The 25,613-nt window shown below is 57.1% G+C and overlaps 2 protein-coding genes across 5 annotated transcripts in view; one reads left to right on the forward strand and one right to left on the reverse strand.

Moving 5' to 3' along the window:
- The first annotated feature begins 325 nt into the window (after positions 1-325).
- Positions 326-8,534, forward strand: LOC113987831 (prosaposin-like). Of its 4 annotated transcripts, none has more exons than XM_039381904.1 (15): positions 326-386; positions 4,045-4,169; positions 4,464-4,541; positions 4,629-4,754; positions 4,942-5,136; positions 5,623-5,766; positions 6,030-6,086; positions 6,294-6,302; positions 6,419-6,526; positions 6,725-6,811; positions 6,912-7,095; positions 7,179-7,348; positions 7,427-7,507; positions 7,653-7,760; positions 7,840-8,534. In XM_039381904.1, the coding sequence occupies exons 1-15, from the start codon at positions 326-328 to the stop codon at positions 7,873-7,875; spliced, it is 1,569 nt and encodes a 522-aa protein (XP_039237838.1). In that variant the 3' UTR covers positions 7,876-8,534. The 4 variants fall into 4 exon arrangements, with proteins under 4 accessions (XP_039237838.1, XP_039237839.1, XP_027576757.1 ...); XM_039381905.1 differs by having other exon boundaries at positions 6,297-6,302; XM_027720956.2 differs by having other exon boundaries at positions 4,467-4,541.
- Positions 8,535-8,746: 212 nt separating this feature from the next.
- The window catches only part of CDH23 (cadherin related 23), a 195,356-nt gene continuing 178,489 nt past the window's right edge, over positions 8,747-25,613 (reverse strand). The window contains exons 40-69 of the mRNA XM_027720948.2: positions 24,175-24,355; positions 23,180-23,313; positions 22,720-22,929; positions 22,460-22,567; positions 21,862-21,964; positions 20,902-21,027; positions 20,612-20,815; positions 19,932-20,390; positions 18,974-19,090; positions 18,256-18,480; positions 18,003-18,172; positions 17,619-17,756; positions 17,344-17,463; positions 16,753-16,930; positions 15,820-16,031; positions 15,081-15,275; positions 14,693-14,803; positions 14,401-14,530; positions 13,969-14,232; positions 13,712-13,873; positions 13,350-13,606; positions 13,005-13,102; positions 12,797-12,917; positions 12,545-12,624; positions 12,219-12,259; positions 11,858-11,918; positions 11,343-11,472; positions 11,139-11,261; positions 10,838-10,951; positions 8,747-9,912 (exon numbers count right to left, since the gene is read on the reverse strand). Of these exons, the coding sequence (XP_027576749.2) occupies positions 9,586-9,912; positions 10,838-10,951; positions 11,139-11,261; positions 11,343-11,472; positions 11,858-11,918; positions 12,219-12,259; positions 12,545-12,624; positions 12,797-12,917; positions 13,005-13,102; positions 13,350-13,606; positions 13,712-13,873; positions 13,969-14,232; positions 14,401-14,530; positions 14,693-14,803; positions 15,081-15,275; positions 15,820-16,031; positions 16,753-16,930; positions 17,344-17,463; positions 17,619-17,756; positions 18,003-18,172; positions 18,256-18,480; positions 18,974-19,090; positions 19,932-20,390; positions 20,612-20,815; positions 20,902-21,027; positions 21,862-21,964; positions 22,460-22,567; positions 22,720-22,929; positions 23,180-23,313; positions 24,175-24,355 (4,899 nt within the window). The 3' untranslated portion in view covers positions 8,747-9,585. The remainder of the gene's footprint in view (positions 9,913-10,837; positions 10,952-11,138; positions 11,262-11,342; positions 11,473-11,857; positions 11,919-12,218; positions 12,260-12,544; positions 12,625-12,796; positions 12,918-13,004; positions 13,103-13,349; positions 13,607-13,711; positions 13,874-13,968; positions 14,233-14,400; positions 14,531-14,692; positions 14,804-15,080; positions 15,276-15,819; positions 16,032-16,752; positions 16,931-17,343; positions 17,464-17,618; positions 17,757-18,002; positions 18,173-18,255; positions 18,481-18,973; positions 19,091-19,931; positions 20,391-20,611; positions 20,816-20,901; positions 21,028-21,861; positions 21,965-22,459; positions 22,568-22,719; positions 22,930-23,179; positions 23,314-24,174; positions 24,356-25,613) is intronic.

Consider the following 25,613-nt stretch of genomic DNA (forward strand, 5'->3'; position numbering starts at 1 on the left):
AGTAAAATAAATGCCTTTTAAATACAGGGAACATGGTGGTGTCCCGTGGCTCCAGGATGGTTTTCCCTGTCCATGCCTACCCTCTGCAGCCCAGGCTAGTGTTGAGCAGCAGGTTCTGGGCTCTTGACCTCCCGGGAATACCTCTGGTCCCTCCCTCTCTTTGCAGCCTGGTGATGATTTTATAATCAAGGTGTAAGGCAAGGGGTGTGGTAATTGCCCTGCGTAGGTGTGGATTCTCACTGCTTCTCCCAACCCCTCCAAGATTCCTCAGTCTGGGAGCAGCATAGGAGAGGAACCAGCCACTGAGGACTATCTTAGGAACGGCATGGAGAGCAAATGGAGTGGCTGGGTGCTGATCGTTTCTGTGTGCCTGGGCTCCTACCAAGGTAAGGCCAGGCCTGGGGGTAGGTCTTGGAGAGCCCAGAAATCCCCTCTGAATTCCAAAACTATTCCCAGCTGTAGTGTCTAAGCTGCATAATGTGCTTTCTTGTTCCTCTATGGTGTTGGAATTGGGCAGAGGAGAGCTGGGGAAGCTGACATCATGGGCTGCTCTACCCACCTGGATGTGAGTGTTGGAATGTTTGCCCTTAAAGCTGATCTCAGAGCAAAAAGGGGCTCGTTCCCTCCCTTCTCCGGGATTCAGGTGGAGCTGTTGTTTTGTCGGGAAGGAGGGAAGCCAAGTGCTGGGGTGTTTCAGCAGCCAAGGGGGAGAGGGGCTATTCTCTCTGCTGCCCTTGGTCTTGGGGCCTGGCTGCCAACATGTGAGCTGGGGGAACCACTTGGTTGTCACAAGAGTGACCACAGTACCCCCTGAAGCTGCCTGTTTTCTGAGGAGCCTTTTACAAGGAGTGGGAGGCAGGAACCTGCCTCTGCTCTGGCTTGCCCACCTCCGGGAAGGGTGATGGGTGACATGCTGCAGCCCTACTCACCTTTGGAGATCTCTCATTGCTGGGACTTGGGTATCTGTGTGTGAATCCTCCTGCAGGCAAGCCTATGCTGCTGTCCCTTAGCCATCCCCCAGCCCATCCCCAGGAAACGAGCTAGGAGAAACCTGTTTCTAACCTCAGGTCCTCGCCTGAGGGCAAATCACTTATTCCAGGGAAAATTTCTCAGAGGAAGCTGTGTAGCCCTGCTGTCGTAGGCAAACCCCCCACCTTTCAGGGGGAAGAACCTCTCCTGCACCCTGATTACTCACTGGACTCCTCCAACGTGACTTGCCCAGGCCTTGTGGTGGAGGAGCTGTGACTGCGCACGCGTGACCCGCAGGGCTGGGGGGGACATGTCCAGGTGTTCAGCCAGCAACAGGCAGAGCAGGAAAGTTCGCCTGCGCTCGGCACGTCCATGCTTGGGGTGACACCTGCCCCGGAACCCGGTCGTGGCTTGGCTGCACGGCACAGTGGTGCTGTAGGACCAGGGGCCTCTGCAGGCCTTGGAGAAGGGTTTTGGAGCTGGGAAGAGTGTATTTATGGTTTTTGCAGTAACAAGGGTGTGCACCAGGCCAGGAACTGGGGCACCAGGGCCCACGCTGCCACCCCCGGGGTTTACGTCACAACCGGCTCACCAGGCTCTGCCGGCTCAGCCGGCACGTTCTGAGGCTCCACGTAATGCTGGCGTAGCCTTGCTGGATATGGAGCTTGGTGCTGGATCCCCCTGAGAAAAGCCCACCCCATCCCAGGGGCCTAGCAGCCAGGAATAGGGCAGTTGTGACTGGCCTGGGACCATCACAGGGGCATGAGAGCATCCCTGCCTCGCTCCTCTGCCAAAAATGGCACTGTCTATTGTCCTTCTTCCTGGCTGCCCATCAGTATGAGGTGGGTCCAGCACGGCTTTGAAATGTGGAGGAGAGCTCACGAGGCACCAGCTACCCTGGTTGCTTGCCTGTGGCAGTAATTTCCACCTGGGGAAGCTACCCCTGCTCTCAGCAGTTGGTAGCTGTGATTAGTCTTAATTATTTTTCTGGCTCAGCACTTATTGCCTGAGCAGGGTGAGGAGTAGGTGCCAAGCTGAGGGTCACTATGAGACAGAAAGTGCAGGACCAAGCCACTGGTGTCTTTTAGACTGCTCAAATCCCCCCATGCCTCTGCTGGGGTTTGGACTCCAACACAGGGCTGCTAGAGATGCTTTGTGTTAGGTGGGGCCAGCTCAGAAAAAAAGCTGTGGGGTTGTTGCCTCCCCTCTCCTTGGTTTTGGTGCTGCCCCTTAATGCTTCCACTGACTTGCCATTCCTGTTTGCCCTGATCAAGAGCAAGGGTTAAAAAAATAAATACATCCCTCTCAGCTGATGGGGTGAGGGCAGCATCGCACTGCTGGGGAGGTGTGTGGGCAGTGTGGGAATCTGGGGGGACTCACCCTGCCCTGGGGCCCATGCCTGCCCCGGTGCTGCCTCAGCCTGATGGGCCTGGACCACCCCCCGGCACCTGCCGAGCTGTGCCAGCGCTTTTGGGAGCAGGTGGGATGGAGGGGGCTCGGGAGTCCTCTCCCCACCTCCTCCATCTCAGCAACTTTTCACAGAATTACAGAATATGCTGAGCTGGAAGGGAGCCACAAGGATCATCGAGTCCAACCCTCAGCCCTGCACAGGACCATGTCCATGAGTCACACCATGTCCCTGAGAACATTGTCCAAACACTCCTTGAGCTCTGCCAGCCTTGGTGCTGTGACCACTACCCTGGGGAACCTGTTCAGTGCCCAACCGCCCTCTGGGGGAACAACCTTTTCCGAATATCCAACCTAAACCTCTCCCGACACATCTTCAGGCCATTCCCTGGGGTCCTGTCTCCACAGAGCAGAGATCAGTGCCTGCCCCTCCCCTTCCCCTCATGAGGAAGTTGTAACTGCAACGAGGTCTCCCCTCAGTCTCCTCCAGGCTGAACAGGCCAAGTGCCCTCATATGGCTTCCCCTCAAGGCCCTTCTCCATCCTTGTGGTCTCCTTTGGCTTAAATGGGGGACCTCCTCGCTAATGGCTTAAATATCTTTCTTATATTGTGTTTCCCAAAACTGCACGCAGTAGTCAAGGTGAGGTTTCCAGGGTGGCCCAGGGCATCTCACGCTGCTCTCTCATGGATGAGCTGAAGGCGTTGCCAGAATCCAGCATGCAGGAAAAGCAACTTTTGGGGGAGAAACCTGTTAAGGGCAGGGTGGGTTGGAGGAGCAATTTCTGCCTTTGGCTTTATTTCTGCTGTGCAAAATCACATGGCCAGGGCTGGGGCAAAAAAGCTGGATGTAAATGCTCAGAGAGTATGGAGTTGTGCTTTGTTTAGCGGGGTTGTTGCAAGAGGGTCTGCAGCAGGATCTGTCTGTCCCTCTGCTCATGTGCTGCTCCCCACACAGCCCCAGCTTCCCGGTGCAGCCAGGCAGCGAAGGGCTTGGCTTCTGCCGGCTCCTCCCCAGCCACATCCCGGGTGGGCATAGTTCCCGGTGGGAACAAGCACTCACCCCATCAGAAATGAGTCCTGACACACCAAGGTGACAATTAAGCGGCCGGTGTTGCGCCATTGCCCCGCGCTGCCGGGGCGGCTCGGGAGGGCGATGCCGCCGCTGTCCTACCGGGGATTTGCCGTCAGGAGAAAATGCTGTCGTCGGGAGGAAATAAAAACAACAAAACCCCACCAAAAGTGGGGTTGCGCAATCACTGCCGGGAGCTGTGGCGTGGCTACCCAGCTGCCGTGCGGGGCTGAGCGCTGGCGCCCCGGGTTTGCTCAATTTTCAAGGTTTTATTGCCGCTTTTATAAGCAGCCGCCTCCGCAGCCTGTCAAAGGGTGCCGTGAGGCTGAGGATGAGCCCCAAATTCCCTTTGCTTGTGACGCTGTGGCATCCCACCGGAAAAGCTAGCAGCAGACAGTGGCCTGGCAAAGCCGACCTTTGTTGGGCTTAAAAAATCATTTATAAACCAAACAACCGCACCACCGTTTTGGGAGCTGAGGGGGAATCACAGCGGGAGGGTGAGGAGCATAATTCTCAGCTCACTGAGGTGCAGATGGGGAGATTGGTTTGGTGTTTCGGGGTTCCTTGTGGGCTGACAGTTTCCTCTCCCCCACCCCCAGCCGGGGCCAGCCCCCTCCACGAGTGTGGCGAGCGGCCGGAGGACTGGTGCCGCGACGTGACCACGGCGGCCAAGTGTGGGGCCCTGGAGCTCTGCCAGCTCACCGCCTGGGACCGGGCCCTGGGGGTAACCGTGCTGGGAGCAGGGGAGCTGGGTGGGTGGGGGAGAAGTGCCCCAAAACATGGAGCTGGGGGGAGAATCCTAGCTGCCCGTCCCAGTGTTGGGCACCCAGAGAAGCATCTGATGCCCTCAGACAGCAACGCGTCTGCGGAATGAGTGGCAAAAAAATCAGTCGGTGTCCCAGGATGTTCCCAAGTGTCCCTTGATGGGGTGTTTTTTGGGGTGGAGGCTTGGGATCCTGGGAGCAAGTGGTGGGTCTGGGTGCTGTGACAGCATCCTGACATGTCCTCTCTCTCTCAGCAGAAGGGGATCCCATGTCACCTGTGCCAGGTGGCCGTCTCTGTGATGGGCAAGATCTTGCAGGACAACCGCACTGAGGTGGGTCACGGCCGGGAAGGGGGTGGAGGTCTGTTGTTCTTACCCACCACCACCACTGAGGCCCTGATCTCTCCGTTTGTCATGCAGGAAAAGCTGAGGCTCTTCTTGGATAAAAGATGCCAGTACCTGCCCTTCCAGGACTGGTCTGTCAAGTGCAAGAGGATGGTGGACACCGGCATCCTCATCCTCGCCCAGCTGGGCAAGCAAGTGCTGGTAACTGGCAGGGGACACCCCTGGGTTTGGGATGTCTTGGGGGCTTGCAGAGCAAAGGAGGCTCTTGGAGCCTGGGACAAACCCTCTGAAGGACATGATGGGGATGGAAATGACCCAGGGATGGAGCAGGGGGAGCAGGGTGATGGGGCAGATGCAACCTCAAGCCCCGACCCCTCTGCTCCCCCAGTCGGACCCGAAGGTGGTGTGTGGGACCATCAAGCTGTGCCAGCCCCGGGAGAGACCCACGGGGGCCTTGAAGTTTCAGAAGCCACCACCAGCTCCCACAGGGCCCACTCAGGATTTCGCTGACCTGGTCGCCCCCTTCATGGCCAACGTGCCCCTCCTGCTCTATCCCCAGGACCTGCCTCGTGGGGAGGCCCAGGTACCATGGCACAGGAAGAATGCTGCTGATCATGGAATTATGGAACGGGTTGGGTTGGAAGGGACCTTACAGATCATCTCATTCCAACCCCCTGCCATGGGCAGGGACACCTTCCACTAGACCAGGTTGCTCCAAGCCCCATCCAACCTGGCCTTGAACATTTCCAGGGATGGGACAGCCACAGTTTCCCTGGACAACCTGTGCCACTGTCTTGATGCTGCTCAAGGGTGAGAATCCCCTAAGCATCACCTAATTAACAACGATAAAAAAAATTAAAATTAAAACTATTGCATATCTGAAATGATTTCTGATTGGAGTCTCACCAATTTGGAGGATGTTGCAGGATGCAGGGGGAACCAGAGAGATGCTGGCCAAAGACCTGCCTCAAATTGCAACCAGCATTTAAATCCCAGCCCTGAAAATGCAGGCATTGGGGAGGGGTTGGTTTTATTTCAGAAGGTACTGATGTGTCCCTATATCTTGCAGGACATGGAAGAGGTGTGTGGGGACTGCCTGCAGCTGGTGTCAGCCGTGCAGCTGGAGCTGGGGACCAACATTGCCTTCACCCAGACACTGGTGGCCCGTGCTGAGTGGGTGTGTGAGGGCCTGAGCTCTGCTCTGGCACAGCAGGTAAGGGAATCCCACAACGGTTTGGGTTGGAAGTCACCTTAAAGGCCACCCAGTTCCACCACCCTGCTGTGGGCAGGGACACCTGCCACTTAGACCAGTTTGCTCAGGGTCCCATCCAACCTGGCCTTGAACCCTCCAGGGGTGGGCCCCCTTCTCCTCCTCCTCCTCCTTGATGTCACTGCAGAATGGGAGCATCTTTTGCAGATGCCTGCCCAGGTGGGGCGTCCTCTCTCAGGCACTGATGCCGTGTCTCCCTCTCACAGTGCAAGCACTACCTGGCCGAGTACGTGGACATGACCGCGCAGCTCCTGCGGTACCTGGTAAGAGGGTGAGCGGCTCTCCGGGGTGCCAGGGGTGAGTGGGTGCCGGTTGAGGGGTGCGGGGGCTCATCAGCAAATGCTCCCTTTTTAAAGTTAAACTCCCACAAACTTTAAAATATTTCACCCCCCTTCTCTCTGGCTTGCAACCACCGTAATTCTTCTTTATTTTCATTTTTTCTTGCCATTTTATGGCCTGTCCACTGGCAGCAGGCTGAGGTAAGTGAGACCCATGCCCTAACGGGCTGAAATCTCCCTCCATGGGGAAGTGGAGGGTGCAGGCTCACCCTCCCGGGGGGCAATGCCCACCTGATTTGGGATGTCTCCCTCCCCAGGACCCGATGGAACTGTGTGGCCAGCTGGGACTCTGTGCCTCCACCTCGGCACTGCCCCTCCACACGCTGCTCACAAAGAAGGTGACGCAGGTTCTGAGCATGCTGGGGGTAAGTGGGGTGCCCCAACTCTACCACGCTCCTTGAAATCTAAACACTGTGAAGGGGGAACCTTATTTTGCATTTTATTTCCTCAAGCATCTCCATTTTTCCAAGGCTGGGAATGTCTTACATGGGGGTTGATGGCTGAATAAGATGAGGGTGGCTCTGAGGGGGCTTGGCATGCATCCCACCACCTTGTCCCGACAGGACAGGGTGGGGAACACTCCGCTGTGTGAGGTGTGCCAGTTCACTGTGAGGACAGCCGAGAGCCTCCTGGAGAACAACATGACGGAGGTGAGTCCCACCGCTGCGCTCCGAGGGCAGGAGGGCTGAGACGGGGGGGCTAAAGGGTAGTGAGGAGTGGGGGTTTCCCTCTTCTGCCTTGTTCCGGCAGGAGCAACTGGTGAATGACATTGAAAAGGTGTGCTACATGTTGCCCCACGGCGTCATCGGGCAGTGCAAGGACTTCGTCAACTCCTACGGCAAAGCCGTGGTGATCATGCTGCTGGAGGCCACCGACCCAGCCGCCGTGTGCACCATGCTGCACTGCTGCCCCCGCGGCGGGGACACCCTCCTGGGTGAGCTGGGGGACCCGGCTGGCACCCAGACCCCACTCCCACCCTGGGGAGCAAGGTGGGTGCTGATGCTCCGTGTCCTCCAGGGGCTGCCCCGCTGGAGCAGCTGGCGGTGAGCGCGGGCGCCTTCTGCAACGTCTGCCAGATCGTCATCACCTACTTTGACAACGAACTGCTGAAGAATGAGACGCTGGAGGAGCTGGGCAACGTGCTGGAGAAGGGCTGTGAGATGCTGCCCATGCCCCTCACCAGCAAGGTGAGCTGAGGGGGGCACACCCTGCCTGGCAGGGACCGCCTGACACCCCCCCGGGCTCACCCCCTCTCTCCTCCCCAGTGTGAAGCGCTCATACTGCAGTACGAGCCCGCGGCCGTGCGGCTCTTCGTGCAGATGATGGACCCCACCTTCGTCTGCACTGTAAGTGTCCTCATCCCTGGGGTAGAACAGACCAAGATGGGCACCTTTTGTCCAAGCCTCGGGGTATGGGAGAGGGGCAGGGGGGTCAAAGGGTGCTCATGGAGGTTTTTTCTTCTCCCTCTCACCCTTTTCCTTTGCAATGCAGAAAATCCGAGCGTGCGACTCACGCAAGGAGGATCTCCTGGGCTCGGACCCCTGTGCTTGGGGCCCACACTATTGGTGCAAGAACATGGCCACGGCAGTCGAGTGCAATGTAAGTGTCAGTCGTGTCCCCACTCTGCTGGCCGGGGGTCCCTGCATCCCACCTCCCTCTCTCCCCATCTCTCCCGCAGGCCGTCGCACACTGCCGGCGTCACATATGGAACTAGGAGCCATCTCCCCAGCTGGCTGGACTCCCTCTGCCGTTTGGTTCAGGATCCTGGCTCCCCTCCCCTGGGACATGCCTGCACCCATGGAGGGCAATGGCAGGAGGGCTGTGGGGAACCCCAGCTACCTCTGCCACTTCCTTTTCCACCCCTGGGGCTTGGATTTCCAAATCAGGTTAAGGGACTCGTTAGTATTTTCAGGATTGGGGATTCACCCTTGACGTCTCTCAGGGTGTAAAAATCCCCATCCCCAGTCCTATCCCCATTCCCACCTCTATCCCCAGCCCCATCCCACCCTGAACCAGATCCTGCAATGTGGAGCCATTCCTGTGGGCTGCACTGGGTTCTGCTGCCCAAACGCAGGCCCCTCGCTCCAGGCCAGCAGCAACCTCATGCCACAGATCTGGGGATACTTAATATATAAACATATTGTATATATCATATATACTAAGTATCTCCTGAATATGAAATGAGTGAGTTTGGGTGCAAAGATTTACTTCCATGCACCCATTCCAGTGGGGGGTTCTGTGCTGGCCCAGTTCTGGTGGTGAGGGGCAGCGGGGTGCTGGCTCGTCCCTCCCCACCGTAGTGGGGGCACGCCTGCAGTGCCTGGTCCTGAGCATGCACGGGAGCATCTCATCACAAATAAACTCTTCCCGTGAGCCTGGCTGGTTGTCTCCTTCCTCTCTGTGCTGGGGGTGTGGGTAAACCCAGAGGACATTTAATGCTTCCCCTAAAATCCAGGGCACAGAAACACCCAGCAGAGCATCTCGTGAAGATGATAAACTGAAGGGGTGAATTAAGGGTAAGCGGGTTTTCTCTTTGAAAGGGGATTTGGGTGTGATGGATCTGGGGAGGAAGGACGACACACAGGTTACCCAAAGCCATAGACAGTGTATTTCTGAGTCCCGTAACAGACCGTGCCCGAAACTCTCCACAAGGTTACGACTGGAAACAAACCCCCGAACGAACAAACCCAAACGCAAGAGAGAAGGGGAAAGAAAAGGGCAACAAAAGACACGCACGAGCACTCCACATCCAGAAGCCCCAGTTATTGTCAGTCTCTCTCTTTTTTGACATCGTAACAAGTTTTGGTAAAGCCAGCAAAATGGAGAAATGTCTTCGGTTTGTTGTTTTTTTTTTTTTTTTTTTTTTTTTTATTTTTTTGGGTCTTTCCTTCCCAGAAAGGTGATGTTAATGCCAAAAAGGACTTGGCCTCTCCCCACACTGCCCTGGCTCTCCCCACGCCCATGGTCGAGATGTGACAGCTGCTGGTCCCCAGCCTGGGCCCAGGGATGCTGCGGCAGCACATCATCCCCATCCTCACTGCACCTTCCCCCCGTCCGTCTGAACTCATCGGATTCGTTTAGCTTTTCTTTTCCCTTTTTTTTTTTTAAAAAAAAACCCCTTTTTTTTTCTTTGTTTTAATAAGAAAAATAAAAAAAAAATTTAATGCTTTCATGGATAAATGACAGGCGAGTAAAAGCATTCCGGTCCTGAGAGCCCTTTCCCGGGGCCAAGCTCTCCGAGGCTACTGGAGCGATCTGCACCGGTTAGCCTGGACTCCTTCTGCAGGGGAAGAAGGGGCCAAGCACTGGTCTCGGGGTGCCCCTGGCCCCCACCACGGCCCCCCTGGTCTGTGCTTCATCCCTGCCGGCCCCGGCTTGCCTAGAGGAGCACCACCGCCACCGCCACTGCCGCCACCGCCGCTCGTCATAACTCAGTGATCTCCAGAGGGCTCTCCATGATCACCTCCCGCATCTTGTGCAGGGGGGTGGACTTGGCCGACTCGGTGCGGGCGTTGTGGTCGCTGTAGCCCCCGCAGTCAGCGGTCAGAGTCTCCAGCGAGCGGCCCAGCACCTTCTGGTCGTCCTCGGGCAGGCTGTTGAGGTCGGAGGCGAGCAGCGTGCCCGTGCTGCCATGCACTATGTGGATGCCGTCGGGACCCTTCAGCTCCACCGGCTGCTTGTGTCGGAAGCGGAGGCTGCCCTGGCTGGGACTGCGCTCCTCCTCCTCCTCCTCCAGCTCCTTCTGGATCAGCTGCAAAAGAGCCATGGAGCGGGAGAATCACCGCCGTGGCCAGAGTAGCTCCTGGATCCCCTGGCTCCAAACCTCCTGCAATGCTGGAGTCCAGGAGGGACAGGCCCTCCTCTTCTGAAGCACCCTCAGAGTGCAGTGATGAGGATCATCAGGAGATGATCTCCAGCTGGGTCACTCAATCCTTGGGTGGATGTCCCAGCTCAGGCACTGGCCACCAGCTGGGTTGTGTCCTGCAGCAGCCCTTGCAGTGGCCAAGGAGGAGTTTGGACCCAGGTTGGGATTTTGGGTTGTATGAGGGTGGTGGGGCAGGAGGCAGACAGGAAAAGGAGTTGGATGTGCTGGAGGGGGATAAAGACATGGATGATGGATGGCAGAAGGGTTGAAAGGCATCTCCCATCCCACTGCTCTCCTCTGCTCTCTGCCCCTCATTTTGCTCTCCATGAAGGAGTGGAAGGCTGCAGAAGGACTTGCTTCTCCCCACACCAGCCTTCCTACACCAGCACCTTCCATCCCAACCTTTTTTGCCTCAAAAACCTGCTGGGTTGACAGGCTCAGAGGAGCAGAAGGGAGGGAAGATGTTCCCCCCCAGTTTTGGCCAGCCTTGGCAGAGGTGAAGAGCTGATGGACAGATGTCACCCCACAAAGAGGAGGGGTCCTCCTTCAGGAGGGACAGACCAGAGAAGAAGGTGCTGCTGATGCTCAGAGGAAACACAGAGGGTCAAGAGAGCTGGGGCACTGTGGGGAACCAGCAGTCTCAGTGGAAAACCAACATCTGGCTCATTTTGGCCAAGCAGAGAACGGGAGGACCACTGGGTGATGGGGATCGAGGCCACATGGAGTGACTGCAGCCTGTGGGACCGGGAAGACACACTGCATCCCAGAGGGCACAGCAAGCACCTCCCCATGCCCACGCACACTCCTCTACCTCCGAGACCGAGGAGCGGTCCCCCTGACTGGCGGTGGCCTTATGCACCATCCGCTGGGCAAAGAGCTTTTTCAAGCGCATGTAATCATCCAGGACCACCTTCAGGAGAGTGCCCTGGGTGGAGGGGGAGAGATGGGGGGTTACCCAGGGGACACAGTTTGATGGGAGGGAGGGAGGGAGGCTGGCCTCATGCCAGCAGTTTTTGGAGCGACATCACCCTCGGGCACCGCCGCTGCGGACCTGGAAGGTGTAGCAGTAGGAGAAGACCCCTCGGTGGGGGATGCCTGCACCCAACACTCACCTTGATGGGTCCCTCCCGCATGATCTGCCCCAGCTTGGCAATGTTGTCGTACTCCTGGATGGCCGCGCGCAGGTAGCGGTCGTCCTCGGGCTTGGCGGCCGAAGGCTCTCTCCCGAAGGTCCCCTGCAGGAGGAGAGAGCAGCTGAGGAGGTGGCACAGGTGACAGGCGTGGGGAGATGTGTCCTGGCGGGGGCTGTGTCTCACGTGGGTGCGGGCAGGGCTGTTCCAGAGGTCCGTGATCTCGCTCAGGTTCTCGGGCAGGTCGTCCTCGTGCTCCGCCTGTGCCGCCAGCTCCATGTTCCTGCAGAAGGGGTCCAGCCACACTGGGTTGGCCCTGCCCAAAGGAGGGGAACAGCCATCAGCGCAGGCAAAGAGCAGCAGTATCCCTAACCCCATCCAGAGCCCAGATGCTGAGGTTGTGCTGCCTCCTCCTGCCCTGCGCAGGTAGGAATTTGGCTGCTCTGGATCCAGATGTGTGCCAACACCTGCTCATCGTCTCTGCTTGCCCCAGACCTGGCCAGGATTGGCAGAGATGGAGTCACAGGAGAAAGCACAAGCTTTTTTTGCTTTGAAAGCTCTCAAGACAAGCACGTGCCCCAGGGCCAGAGCCGCACTCCACACAGAGCATTACGTCTCCACCTCCAAATGCCTCTGGCTGCTCTTGGGAGCAGTCAGCAACCCCAGGAGGTTGCCCATTAGAGAGGAAGGGAAGCACTCACCCATCAAAGGAGTACTTGTTAGTGTTTGGCATGTCCATGATGTCCATGAAACCTCTGTTTCCTGCAAAGGCAGGGACGGCGGTTACAGCATAGCCCGTCAGTGGGCTGGGCAGCAAATCACAGTGTGACACTTCTTTACCAGGGAGGGAAACTGTGCAACCAAAAAGGCACCAGTGGTGTGAGAAACACTCAGGGATGTGGCTGATAATGCAAAGCCTGGATGCTGGGAAAAGCCCCCCACCATCATGCCTCGCTGGGCAGGATCACTGCTGATGCATCCCCCGCTCTCCCTGTGTTCCCCCTCTGTGCTCTCCATGCACCCCCTCTCTCATGCAGCTGGGACACCCCAAACACTGCTCACCGGTGGAGCCAGCCACTATGGCTTTCAGTTTCCTTTTGTGCCTGCAAAAGAAACACAGTGAATGAGGATGGAAAATAAGGAAGATGCTGAAAAGGAGAGTGACACACAGACTTGCAATAACCCTTCACACAGGGATACCATAAGGCTGGTAAGCATGAAGGAGAGAGGTGCTGTCAGCATTAAAATGATATATTTTGGAAGAAGAGGTGTTGGGAAGCTGAAGCCCTCCTTTGCTTGCTGGCATTTCCAGGGCTGGGAGCAGCCACGTGGGTCCCTGGCCCACAGGGACATTGCAGCTGGTGGAGCAGAGCTTGGGTGTTACTCACACTGTCCTGTAGTACCAGTTCATGAGGATGAAGAGCATGGCAGCCAGGAAGAGCAGGACGGCCAGCACGATGATTGCCATCTGGGAGAGACAGAGGGGTGGTGGAAACCTCTGGCATGGAGCCAGCACCCAGTGGTGGGCACACACTCGAAATTATGAGGGTGAAACATCTCTCCAGTCCATGACCAGTCCCCATCAGAAGGGACGTGGCCCCACCTGTGAGAAGCATCTCCAGCCCAAGCCGGGCCATTACCTGCAGAGCTGAGAGGTCATCTGGCGCCCGGGCAGTGATGGCAGGCTGCACGTCCAGCACGTTGTAGTTCCTGAAGAGATTCCTCAACTGCTCCTTGTTCTCGTCTATCATCTGAATAACCCTGGGAAGAGAAGGGTTGCTTGGGCATCTTGACATTAATGAGGGTCCCCGAGGCCCCACGGGGTAGGTGATGGGCCAGGGGACGTACCGCTCCACGTCCAGGATGCGGTTGGTCTCCCTGTTCACCACGTGGATCAGCAGCTCCGTCTGTGCGAAGTTCACCCGACCTTTCTTGTCAACATGGAACTGGGGAGACACAACAAGATCTGCAAGTGTGGGAGAGGCGTCTCCTCCTGAGTGTGCCCCGAGGTTGCTCAAGGTGGCAGGAGACCCTCAAAAGCATCAGTCTGGACCCCTTGAATCCAATCCATCACCTTCAGAGCTCAGGGGTGTCTATGGCTTACAGACAGGACTCTCACACAGGAGACCTCCCAAGCAGCATCTGGAAGGGAGTTACCAACCCCTCAAAACAGCCTCCAAGGTGGATGGTTACCTGCACGTCATCCGTGTTGACGATGGCACCCGTGATGTTGGAGAGCAGGCTGATGAACTCCTCCTCAAACTGCCTGACTTTGTCGGGGATCTCGTTGATGATGATTTTGACCCGCTGGTCATCCCGCAGGATGTAAATCCCCACAACGGCAGTGTCATTGTGGCCCACCAGGTCAGAGGCCATGATGTCCACCACAAAGTAGCCGGGGTTGTAGGCCGTGAAGAGGTCGAAAGTTCGCAGGATCCCATCAAGGGTTCCTAGGGGATGGATGTCACAAGCCTGGGATTAGTGATCTGGCCATGGGGACATCTTTGGCCATAGAGATGTCTGTGGCCAAGGCCCTGTGCTTGCAGGGTACTCACCAATGCTGAAGATGTTGGCCACCTCCTCAGAGTCATTGGAGTGCTGCTTGATGTAGCGGATACCCAGGATGTTGTACAGGACCAGGCTGTTATTGCCCACGTCGGCATCCACGGCGACCACTCTGATCAGCTCTGACCCCACCTTGGCATCGGTGGCAACCCCTTTGAGAGAGAGATGGGAAAGGGACCTGGGGCCAAGCTGGCTCTCACTGCCCCACCATCCTGCTGGTGCCTCCCCAGCCCCTGGCACCCCTTACCCGCCGTGTACTCCGACTTGGTGAACTGGGGGGACTGGTCATTGATGTCATCCAGGAAGATCCGCACCTCCTGAAGGGTCAGGTCCCCGCTGAGGTCCCAGAGCTGGGCTCTGCCTGCTCGCTGGCCCCGGGGAGGGGACCAGTTCCTCTGGCTGGATGCTTTGACAATGATGGAGTAGTATGGCTCCTTCTCTCGGTCCAGGTCTCTCAAGACCTTCAGCTTCCCCTCTCGGCTCAGCTGGAAGTTGCTCTCCTGATTCCCAGCTGAGTGTAGAAAGGGGTCCCCAGTAAGTCCCCTTTGGGCTTGGCATTTCCAAAATGCCACCCTGCCCATTGACTAGGGCAGAGAGGTAGCAAGGAGATGATGGGAGTAATGGAGACCCTCGGTGAGGGGTGTGCAGGGGGGCACAGAGCTGCCATCTCAGCACCCACCTGCTATGAAGTAGTAGACGATGGCATTGGAACCCTCATCCGCGTCCACCGCCCCGGTGACGTTCCCCACCATGGTGCCCGGCCGCGAGTGCTCTGGGACGGAGAGTGCCTGGTACTGGGGACTGTCCCTCTGCCAGAGCGCCCGAGAGAAAGGAATGTTGTGAGCACTGAGGTTGCTTTAAATAAAAGCAGACAAATCCCATCGCGCTTCCCACCATGGTGACACCCGGCTGTGCTTGCTCCACCATCCCTGTATCCCCTGTGTCCCACCCCCTTCATCCTGGTGCCTTACAGGTGGCCTGAGGAACACGGGCTCGTTGTCATCGATGTCATCGAGTGCGACCTGGAGGGGCTGCATGGTCTCATAGGGTGGCTGGCCCTGGTCACAGGCCACGATGATCAGCTGGGGAGAGAGGCAAAAGGGCCATCCTGGGCCTTTGGCCTGGGATATTGAGGGGATTCAACAGGGAATTGGGAGTTGGCCCACCAGGATGCAACTCCCCGATGGCACATGATAACCACCCCCCGATGGCACATGATAACCACCCAGTTCCTGCTGAGGTGTGATATCCTCACAACTGTGGCAGCTGACCCCATTCCCACCACACCACCTGCATCCCACCAGCCCCACACTGGACCCACAGTCTCAAGGACTGCCCCGGCCACCCCGCCTGGCTCACGTTGTACACTGCCTGCTTCTCCCGGTCCAGCCGCATGGCCGTCTGGATCAGCCCGCTGGCCGAGTCGATGCTGAAATACTCCCAGTCTTTGTTCCCTGCCCCGGTTTTCAGCAGGTTGTAGAGCACCACTCCGTTGAGACCCTCATCTTTGTCCGTGGCATAGACCTCGTAGACGTTGGACCGCAGGGGGATCTCCTGCTTGCACACACACAGCCCTTCAGCATTGCATGTGAGCCCCCTGCTCCCCCCACCCCTCCAAACCCCCTTGGTCCAAAACCCCTTGGGTTTGGAGGTCAGCAAGCTCCCACTACCCAAAGCCCAGGTGGGGGCTGGAGACATGGAGCTGTGATTCCCTTCCGCGGGGTGGGTGCTCCGTGCACGCACTGGGGACCGGCTGAGTCAGGCTCGGCTTCCCAGAAAGGAGAAACATCTTAAATGTCAGCATTTCCAAACCATGTTTATAAACAGGCTCTGCACGCAGTGGCTGACTGTTCACTTATTTTGAGTGCTGCTGGGGTTTCTGTTCCCCAAAACTGTCCCAGCATCCCCATTCACACGTATGGAGAGAGGCTGTTTTCGAACGTCCAGCCCCATGACCCAAACCTTCTTGCCACATGTTAAATCAAGGTCTTGTTCCATCCCCAGTGGAGATGGGAGATTGGTTTTTGCTGCTGATAAGCAGGAGTGCCCCTAGCCAGTCTCAACATGCCATGACCCTGCTTCCCCTCAAGGGATTTACCTCCTTGATGTGCAGGATGGTGCCGTTGGGTGGGCGGACAAAGACAGGGCGGTTGTCGTTGATGTCGATGACCTCGATGTGAAGCATGGTCGTCCCCCAGAGAGGGGGGTGCCCCTTGTCTGTGGCTACCACTGTCAGGTTGAACCGCTCATAGGACTGCAGGCGCCGCCGGGATGTGACAAGCCCGGAGTCTTTACTGATCTTGAAAGCCTCTAGGGGCAGAAAAACCCCACATCTCTGGCTCAGGACACTTGGCACCACATAAATTATTAGAAATGAGTGTAGCAGCTGAAGTACACCCCTCACTAGTGGGAAATCCCTGTCAAGGGGTGATGGAGAAGAGCGCAGCCAGGGGTGTCTCAGGGTTTTCGGAGCATCCCTGCCCACTGACACATCCTTGTCTCTCGGCCCTACTCCCTGGTCACCCCTGTCTGTGTTTCCCTCCTGCCCAGGCTGGGACAGTGGAGCCAGAGGAGCCCATGAGTCTCAGGAAAATGGATGTTCTGCCATTTCCCTCTACCTTTATGCTGGCTTTTGCCTGATTTCTATAATTTCTCAGTGTGCAGATATAGGATTTCAGGCACTGTCACTATCCACCCACACCTCCTAGCCCTTCCTAGCCCTCACCTAAAGCAGGCAGTGAGTTTGCTCCAAGACACACTTGTGTACATAGCAAGTCTTGCTGGGGTGGGGGAGACAAGGATAAGCTAAGGCCGAGCTGCAGGATAAGGCAAGCAAAGTCATAACATCCCACACCATGAGGAACCGTGGAGCAGGAGCGATAGCCTCACACTTTCAGTATTGCTCCCAGAGTGCGTGTGGAATGTTGCTCCCAACCAGCTGCAGGAGATGGGGTGTAAGCTTGACGCCTGTGTCTCCTCCCTCATCGCAACCCTCCTCCCTGGGGAAGAGCCCCCTGTCCCCAGCAGCTACCTGCTCCAGGACCCTCGATGCTGTAGGTCACCACGCCGCTGTCCCCTTCATCCAGGTCGGTGGCAGTCATGGTGATCACCGACGTCCCCGCCGGCTCGTTCTCGTAGACACTGGTGCTGAAGTGGCTCTTGCTGAACTGGGGCCTGACGTCGTTGATGTCCAGGACTGTGATCAGCACCTTTGACAAAGCACAGCCAGTGGGGTGAGGTGAGGCTGGAGAAGGCTGGGCAGCCCCCAGGGGCCGTAGCCCTGCTGTGACTCGCAGCTCTGCTGCCGGAGCAAGAGCACGGTGCCCTTCCTGCTGTTTGTTTAACTCTGCTGGCTGAATTCCTGCCTCCAACAATGGGGGCTGCCATGGCTGGGGCCCCCATTCATGCTGGAGCACTTGTAGACAATAGTGTCACCCTCCCCTGCCCCCCCTCCTGCTGTCCCCTGTGGTACAAAGTGCCCTGCACCACCCATGCCACAGCCCCTGGAGTTATCTGCTCTTCCTTCTGCCTAATTCCTCCCCACTGAGGAAAAAAGCTGCAGCTTTATCACCTTCTTGCTAGTACCACCACATGAAGGGTGGTGGGAGGAGGAGAGTCCTACCTGCACAGAGTTCTCCCGGCGGTTACTGGAGACATCCCCAGGGTTGTCCCTGGCCACAGCTGTCAGGGTGTAGTGATCCTTCTTCTCCCGGTCCAGGGCTGACAGGATGTAGATGTCACCCTGCAGCACACAGAGACCTTCAGGTGGACCTCGTCTGGCAGAGCTGGTACTCGAGAAGGGGCAGAAGGTGAGGTGTGGGAGCAAGGCAAAAGTTGGGACCATTTCAGCCTCCCCTCCCTTTCCCCACTCTGTTCCAGCCTTGGCTGGCTCCTTACCGTGTTGGGATTTATCCCAAACTTGCCCTCTCCGTCCCCCAGGCTGTACTGGATGAGAGCAAACTGCCCAGAATCCGCATCAGTGGCCTTGATTGTCAGAATGACCGTCCCCAGTGGCACATCCTCAAAGACAGCTTTCTGCAAGCAAAGGAAGCAGGCAGGACTGGTTGGTTCATCATGTGCTCTTTTAGTGGACAGTAGCCAAGGGTGTAGGGTGGCATCCAAGGGTGGGCACAGCCAGCTGTTCACACAGAGAGCATTGCTGGGCTGACCATCTTCTTCAAATGGTCCAAGCACAGAGGGAAGAGAAGGTGTCCCTGGAGAACCTCACCTGGTAATCACTGCCCAGCCCCACATGGAGTGTAACAGGGGAGCCTAGCTCACCTGGTAGGACAGTTGACTGAAAATAGGGTTGTTGTCATTGATGTCCACAATCTGGAGGTACACAGGGATCTCAGCGGATCTGCGGGGAGAGCCGTTGTCGGAAGCTCGGACGGTGAAGTTCAGCCACTGCACCTCCTCATAGTCCACCGTCCTGTTGGCCACGACCTTCCCTGGAGGAGGGCAGACCTTGAAATGAGAAACCTGCCCAAAGTCACCACCCTGCCCCAGACTCCCACCTCTCCAGGCCACCGACCTGCTGACTGGTCTTCGAGACAGGCATAACCTTCCGGAGAGAGGTTCAGCAGCTCGTACGTGATCTGCCCATTGGCACCTTTGTCTGGGTCCACTGCTGAGATGGAGATGAGCGTGGTGCCCTGCGTGGCTCCCTCCAGGATCCTCTCGGTGAAATAGGTGACCCCAAAGGGGCGGAAGCGGGGTGTGTTGTCATTGACATCCAAGATGTTGATTGTCAGCTTGGCTGTGGCCATGGTGGAGACCACAGAGGGAGAGAAAGAGAACGAGTCAGAAAGAGAAGGGAAAGAAGGATGAGAGGAAGGAGGGTGTAAAGCCAGAAGTGTAAAACTCCAGGAGAGCCAAGTGGTGCTCGTTCATCACGAAAAATTGCAATATTCCCCAAAGCCACTATACCTTGGTCTGTGTGTGTCTTCTCACACAGAATTTACCAGGAGCAGGGTGGCAAGACATGGTGGGGATGGTAATGAAGAAATGGGTGTCTCCCATATTACAGTTACGGGCAAATGGTCCCCTCCATTCCCAGTGCAGCCTTGGGATGTCTGGGACATTCTCTAAAGGAGCACTCAGGGTAGAACCAGAACCTTATGGGATTACTCCCTCTGGAATTGTCACTGATTGGGATGGAGAGGGAGGTGGGAGAGCTGCTGACTACACAGAAGCTGCACTGGTGCCTGGGAAGGGCCCCTGGCAGCTGCCAGCCCTGTCCCCCCACTTACCGTTGGGCACACTGACTGAGCGGTCGATGACTTCGCTGGCATTGTCGTGGACAGAGATGGTGACCTCGTAGGAGGCCACTAGTTCACGGTTGAGGGGAGTTTTGACCTTCACAGCTCCTGGGAACGCCAAAAAGATGGATGTCACAGGTTGTGCCTGTGCCCCCCTGCCCCGAGGACCCTCGGCAGGGCAGTGTGTACCAACCAACTGCTGCACCCTGCGCTGCACTTGTTCTCCTGCCTCTCCAAAGGCTAAGTGGGAAAAACAGTTGATAGCTACAGGAGACAACTTCTCTCCCCCTGCTCTCCACCTTCTGCCTTCCTGTCTCCTCCGCTCTGCCCAGCTAACAGGTTCTCACACGGCCTCAGCCAGGTAAGGGTTTGGGTTGTGCATCCAAGAGGGGTTTGGGAGCAACTGCTGCTGCTTCCCTGTACAACCCCATCCACCTCAGCTCAGCATCTTTAACAACCTGGTTCTGTATCCTTTCCAAGAAGGGCATTTTTCTTTCCAGATGTGGGGTGCTCCTGGCTCTTATTCCCCAAAAGTAGAGCCCACCTCCTACCCCGGAGTGACCCTCCTGCTCCCCCAGTGAGGGTGTTCATGTCCAGTCTGCCAAGGCTGAGCAGCCCCTGGCCCGCAGTGGGGTTGCCAGTGGAGGTGGCTGAGATGGAGGGAGATGGATGGTACAGAGACACAAATGAGCACAGACACAGAGACAAACCTGCTAGGCTGAGAGCCGGAAAAGAAAGAAAAGGGTTAATTAAGTCAGTCAGTCAGGGAAGAGAAGACAGGGCGGGGTGAGACGGGACAGCTGGAGGAGGACAGCAGGGAGGCAGGAGAGGTGCATCATCTCCCCATGCCTTGGACACCTACCTCCAGGCAGAGAAGAAGAAGAAGCAGCAGAAGCAGAAACAAGGAGAGGGGTCCACACTGCCTGTGCCACCCTTCCTGCTCTCCTACCTGTCCTAAAATCCACCGTGAATGCTCCTTGCTGTTCAGGCACCAGCGCGTCCGTGTCGTCACGGGCCACGATCTCCAGCAGGTAGTATTCCAGGCGAGGCTGCAAGTCCCGGTCAATGGCAGTCACCTGGGCCACCACGGTGCCGGGGGCAGCTGACTCGGGCACGCTGACCGTCTGGACGGGGTTGATGAACTCGGGCCGGCAGTCGTTGATGTCGTCGATGACGATGCTGACGGTGGCGGTGCCCGAGAGCGCCGGCGTGCCCTGGTCCACGGCCACCACCGCCAGCCGGTAGGAATCCCGCTCCTCCCGGTCGATGGTGGTGTGGGCCACGCGGATCACCCCCGTGGTGGCATCAATCAGGAACCTGTCCTGGCCACCACTCTCAATCCGGTAATCCAGCTGTTGGTTGAGGCCACTGTCAGCATCCGTGGCTGTCACCTGCAGGACGGAGAAGCCTAGAAAGGTGGGACACAGTCCTCTCAAGCAAGGGCTGGAGGGCAGCAGTAACAAGCCCTTGACCCCAAGGCAAATACCATCAAGCAACATGGGCAGCCCCAATTCCCAGATTTTCCCTTCAACCCCAGCGTGGTCAACCATGACACTGGGAGCTGGATCTTCACAGTCCCAGGGGGACACCCAGGTCTCCCCATCGCCCACCCTCACACCCAGCCCTGACCTGGGGGGCTGTTTTCCAACAGCCGTGCTGTGATGAATGCTGGCTGGAAGACAGGGCGGTTGTCATTGTCATCCAGGATGGTCACTGCCAGGCTGGCAGTGCTGTTCAGCCCCCCCACGTCACGAGCCACCAGTGTGAACTCCAGGTGAGGGTCCAGCAAAGCCTCTCGGTCTATCACAGCACCGGCCTTCACTGAAACAACACCTAGAGAAGGGGAAAAGCCTGGTGACAGACCCCACAGGTGCCTGGTGGCCCTGGGTTAGGGATAGGGACCAGCTGAGCCACCCCACCTGTCTTGCTGTCAATAATAAAGACATCCAGGGATGACTTCAGGAGCTGGTAGGTCACCACAGCGTTGCTGCCCTGGTCAGCATCCAGAGCTAGGATGGGTCCACTGAGCATCGTGACCAGAGTCCCTGGATGGGATGATAAGCATTAGGGTGGGTGGCAATCCCCTGCTGAGCCCTCCTCCCACCCTGGTGACACATGAGGGACAGCAATGAATGGATGGAGGAAGTGACAGAGCGGGGCCTCATGGGGTACAAGGCAGTGGGGGGGAGCTGCTTCAGCCTTGCAGACCGACTCGTGAGCCCAGGAGAGGCGGTGGGACATCCAACTAAAAACAAACAGACAGATACATCCATCAGATAGGGCAGCACCAGCACCCTGCTGCCGAGGGTGTCACCTGGAGGCACACCAACCATTCACCTGGGATGTCCCACAAGGGTGGGACAGGATACCTGAGGTCTTGGAGCAGGGAGCAATTTAAATGGCAGGAAGGCAAAAGAGAAAAAACCCGGTATTTCTAGCCCTTTGTCTGGGAAGTGTCTACCTGGACAGGCTGGACTCTTTTATCTCTAACCCCTGGAGCAAGGTGGCTCTAGGTGATGGAGACATGGCAGCCCATCCCCTGCATGGATGCTGGGGAGGAGGGTGCCCTTAAGGCTGCCCCCAGGGCTCGCTTCAACCCCTGGGCACCTCTTGCCCTCTGTGGCTGAGCAATTCCCAAGTGGGGCCCATTTCTGACCTGTGCCAGGAAGGGTTTTCACAAGCAACACAGCCCCTCCTCAAGGCTGATCTCCCTGGGCAGTCGGCAGGAGTCCCTGACACTCAGCATCCCTGTCCCACTGACCTGCAGCCTAGCCCTGCTCAGAGCTGTGCCTCCTCCACCACAGCCAGGAGACACCTCCCCTCACCCAACCCCAAAGGGAGTTTCCAGGAGCCACATAAGGGAGTGAAGGGAGACCTACCTGGGGGTGAGTTCTCCATCACCTCAGCCTGGTAGGCGCTCTGGGTGAAGAGGGGGCGGTTGTCATTCTCATCTGCTATGGAAATGACTAGCAGGTCAAAATCCTAAAGGACAATTGAGACAAGAGGGCGATGACCATCACGTCCTTTCCTTGAGCTCACCTTCCCCCTGTCCCACCTCCAGTCAAAGCTGTGTGATCGTGATGCTGTGTTCCCTGGACCACCCTCAAGGGCGTGCAGGGACCCTCATTGGGCTGGGCATTCCAAAGGGTGATGTCTGAGACATCACAGCGGAGCCAAAGGATGCCCTGGTATCCTTGTGGTTGTCCAACTCTCCAGCCCATCTTTGTCCTGCCTTCCATGACATCTACTGCAGTTGCATGGAGTCAACATGTGATCTTGGGCTTGCCCTAAATCCTACTAGTCCTGTTCTCTGCTGAGGGTGGCATTGCAGTCCCCTCCTTGTGACCCCCAGATGCTTTCTGGGGCTGGTTGCTATTGGAAATGCTGTGGGTAAAGGCATTGTCTGTTTTTAGCCATGGCAGGAACCCCTTTCCCCTCCCAGCCACCACTGGAGGTCCCGGCAGTGTCCATAATTACCCGCCTGGCATTGCGGATGTTCTCGGGGTTGTCCTTCACCGTGATGGTCAGCCTGTACTCTGCCACCCGCTCCCTGTCCAGCGGGCGGTTTACGTAGACAACGCCACTCTACCAGAAAAGAAAGGGAGAGAAGGGGTGCAAGGCATGTGAGGAATGCTTCCCTTAGGGCACCTCCTGCCAGGACACGGATCCCACGGGTGCCCAGGGAAGGTGGGGCTCTGGGGCCAGGGCTGCCCACCATCCCACCCCCCGGGGCGTACGGTGCTGTTGATGTAGAAGGCGTTCTCGGTGTTGCCTGCGGTGATGTCGAAGGTCAGGAGGGCGTTTGGCCCCTTGTCCGCGTCCCGGGCGAGGACGCGGGTGACGAAGCTGGAGACGGGGGCGTTCTCGCTGAGGGTGATGTTCATCGGGAGGTTGAGGAGCACAGGGTCGTTGTCATTGATGTCCAGCACACGGACACCCACCAGGATCTGCCGGGGGGAGAAGCAGGGCAGGCATTTGGCACTTATTTCTGTCCCCTCCCATCCTTTCCTTGCACCCCCAACCCCCAGGCAGGAGGTGGGCTTCCCCACTCAGCCCAGTACAGCCTGGGGGAGGGAAGCCCCAGGGACAAGGGGAAGGAGGAGGAGAAGAGGAGAACAAAGACAGAGACCAGAGGGAAGGATCTGGGAAGGGGGGGACAACACTCCAAAGCCCCTGGTGCCACCCCAGGGGACTCACCGTGGAGCTGAGGGGAGGCACCCCCCGGTCCCGGGCAGCGATGGTGAGGTTATAGAAGGGGATGTTCTCACGGTCCAGCTCCGCATCCTTCCGCACCCGCAACTCTCCTTCCACCGGGGAGATGACAAATTCCCCTGCCGGAGACAGCGGGGCCTTACTTGTGCCACGTCCCTGCAAATGGCCTGGCTCCCCAAGGGAATGGCTTGTCTGGGAGCTGGGACACAGGAACCACGGCAGGTTTGGGGACAAACCCATGCCCCACTATTGCACATATGGAAGGACTGTGGCAGCTTGAGACTGTGCTACTGCACCCCTAGGTACCAGTAGGAGCAGGGGAGGGGGTGAATGCCCAAAAAAGGGGTGCCTGTGCCCCTTTTCTGGGCCTTTCTGAAGATGTCAACAGCCCCTCCATGTCCTGCGATGGCCAGAGCAAGGTGGGCCACGCAGCGCAGGCTCCCCACAGGCCAAGGGGCCATGTCATTGTCATTCTGGAAAAGCTTTGCAGTGGGGTCAGCTGGGCTCTGCCTTCCAGATTCCCTGGACTGAAGTCATCACCCCCTTCACAGAGGAACAGCTCCATGTCCCCACAGTTTGGGATGCCCACTGCTCCTCTGCCACCTGCCCCAGGGTGCTGGTGGAGCTACGGGATGCAGAGCAACATCGTGCCCAAACGCCCTGCAAACTCCACAGGGGTGAGGTTTCTCTTTCTGTGGTTTGTTTCTTTGCCCTTTCGATTTATTTTTTTTTTGTCTTCATTGTTTAGTAGATTTCCCCCCTCCCTTGCACAAGCCCCAGCCACCCCCCTGTCCGGCCACGAACAGGTTAAGTTTCCTGTTGCTCAGAACAGGATTTCCTGGTGTCGAAAGGCTGAATTCACAGAAGCAGCTGCTTGGAGGGAGGATGGCTTTTCTGAAACTTCCGCCCCGCACTCCCTGAGCCAGGCTCCTCCACGGGGCAGCCAGCAGGACAGGCTGTGTCCCCGTGACCCCACTCACCCAGGGGGTCCCCGGCGATGATGCTGTACTCCACTTGCCCGCTGGGTCCCGAGTCGCCATCGTGGGCCAGGAAGGTCCAGACCCGTGGGCCGGGCTGCCCTTCCGTGACGTCAAAGGGACCCTCGTAGGGCCGGGGGAAGGTGGGACAGTTGTCATTGATGTCATTGAGGTTCACCAGCACCTGCATCAGGACAAGGAAGCTGAGGGCTGTGAGAGGAGAGGGATGGAAGGGGAGACCAGCCCACCGGCCATGAGCATGGGAAGCCATGGATGGGCAGCACTGCAAAATATCTCCTCTACTTCTGGCTTTTCTGGGTTCACCAAACATCCAGCTCACAGTTCAGAGGTTCAAACATAGTTATGCCTGATCATGCCCATCCTATAGTCACACTGTGAAACTCCAGCTGCACACGGGGGGGGACGGGGACACACTGTTAAACCTCTGGGCCACACATCGTGATGGAGAAGTCAAGGCAAAAGCCCACATTCACATCCTAAAACCCAGGTTGGATAGACAAAACCCACAGACAAGGGTTTGACCACCAAAGCCACGAATTTGGAAAGACCCGACCTCTGCAGCCAGCTGCACACTTGCATTCTCCTTTTCCTCCAGAAAGGCTTAATTCTTAATGCTAAGCAAACTTAAAAAAAATTTGCAGGTTGCATCCTTATTCCAACAAAACCACTCGTGGTAAAGGTGGTTATGAGAAAGACACTGGAAATGGGGAGTTTTCTGACCTCCTGGGTTAAAGGACAGTAAAATCCATCAGATGGGCAATTGTTACCGGTTAAATCTAATCTTTACAGAGAGTATATCCAAGTCTCTGCTCTGTTTCCTAGCAATGGAGAAAACAAACACTGGCACGCCTTATCAGGGTGATGGACTTCCCATCACTCGGGATCTTAAACAATTCCTAAAAGCTGTGTTTTTGTATGGTGCTGGCACAAACTCCCTGGGCCATGTAGGGAGGGTGTTTCCTATCCTTCTGGCTGCAGTGATTGTTGCTGAGGGGGTTTCCAAATCCGTGTCTCTGCTTGAGCCAAGTGCAGGGGAAGCTCTGCCTTCACTTGCATCATGCCAGCAGCTGTTGCCTTCCCTGCCAGCAGTGAAACCCCATGCCTGTCCCTGCTGCAGCTTTCCTGGGCCAGGACAGTATCAGAGGCCCTAATCTGAGGGCTTCCCATTTGCCCAAGCATGGACCAGAGCTTGTGGGGACAAATCTTATCCGTGGAAATCTCCCACACTGGTATCTCCCCTTCAGTTTCTCTCTTTAACTTTGCACACAAGAATTTATCTCCTTTTGGGGGACTACAAAACACTTGGCTCGATATCCTGGTGAAGGATAATGGTCCAAGGGAGTGAAGACACAAGGTTTAACCCATCTATGCCACCTGCAGACCCCCAAATCAATCTGGGCACAAACAACATTTGCTGTACA

Source organism: Pipra filicauda, unplaced genomic scaffold (assembly GCF_003945595.2).
Source record: "Pipra filicauda isolate LSUMZ 115617 unplaced genomic scaffold, ASM394559v2 scaffold246_size1145428_pilon, whole genome shotgun sequence".
NCBI lineage: Eukaryota > Metazoa > Chordata > Aves > Passeriformes > Pipridae > Pipra > Pipra filicauda.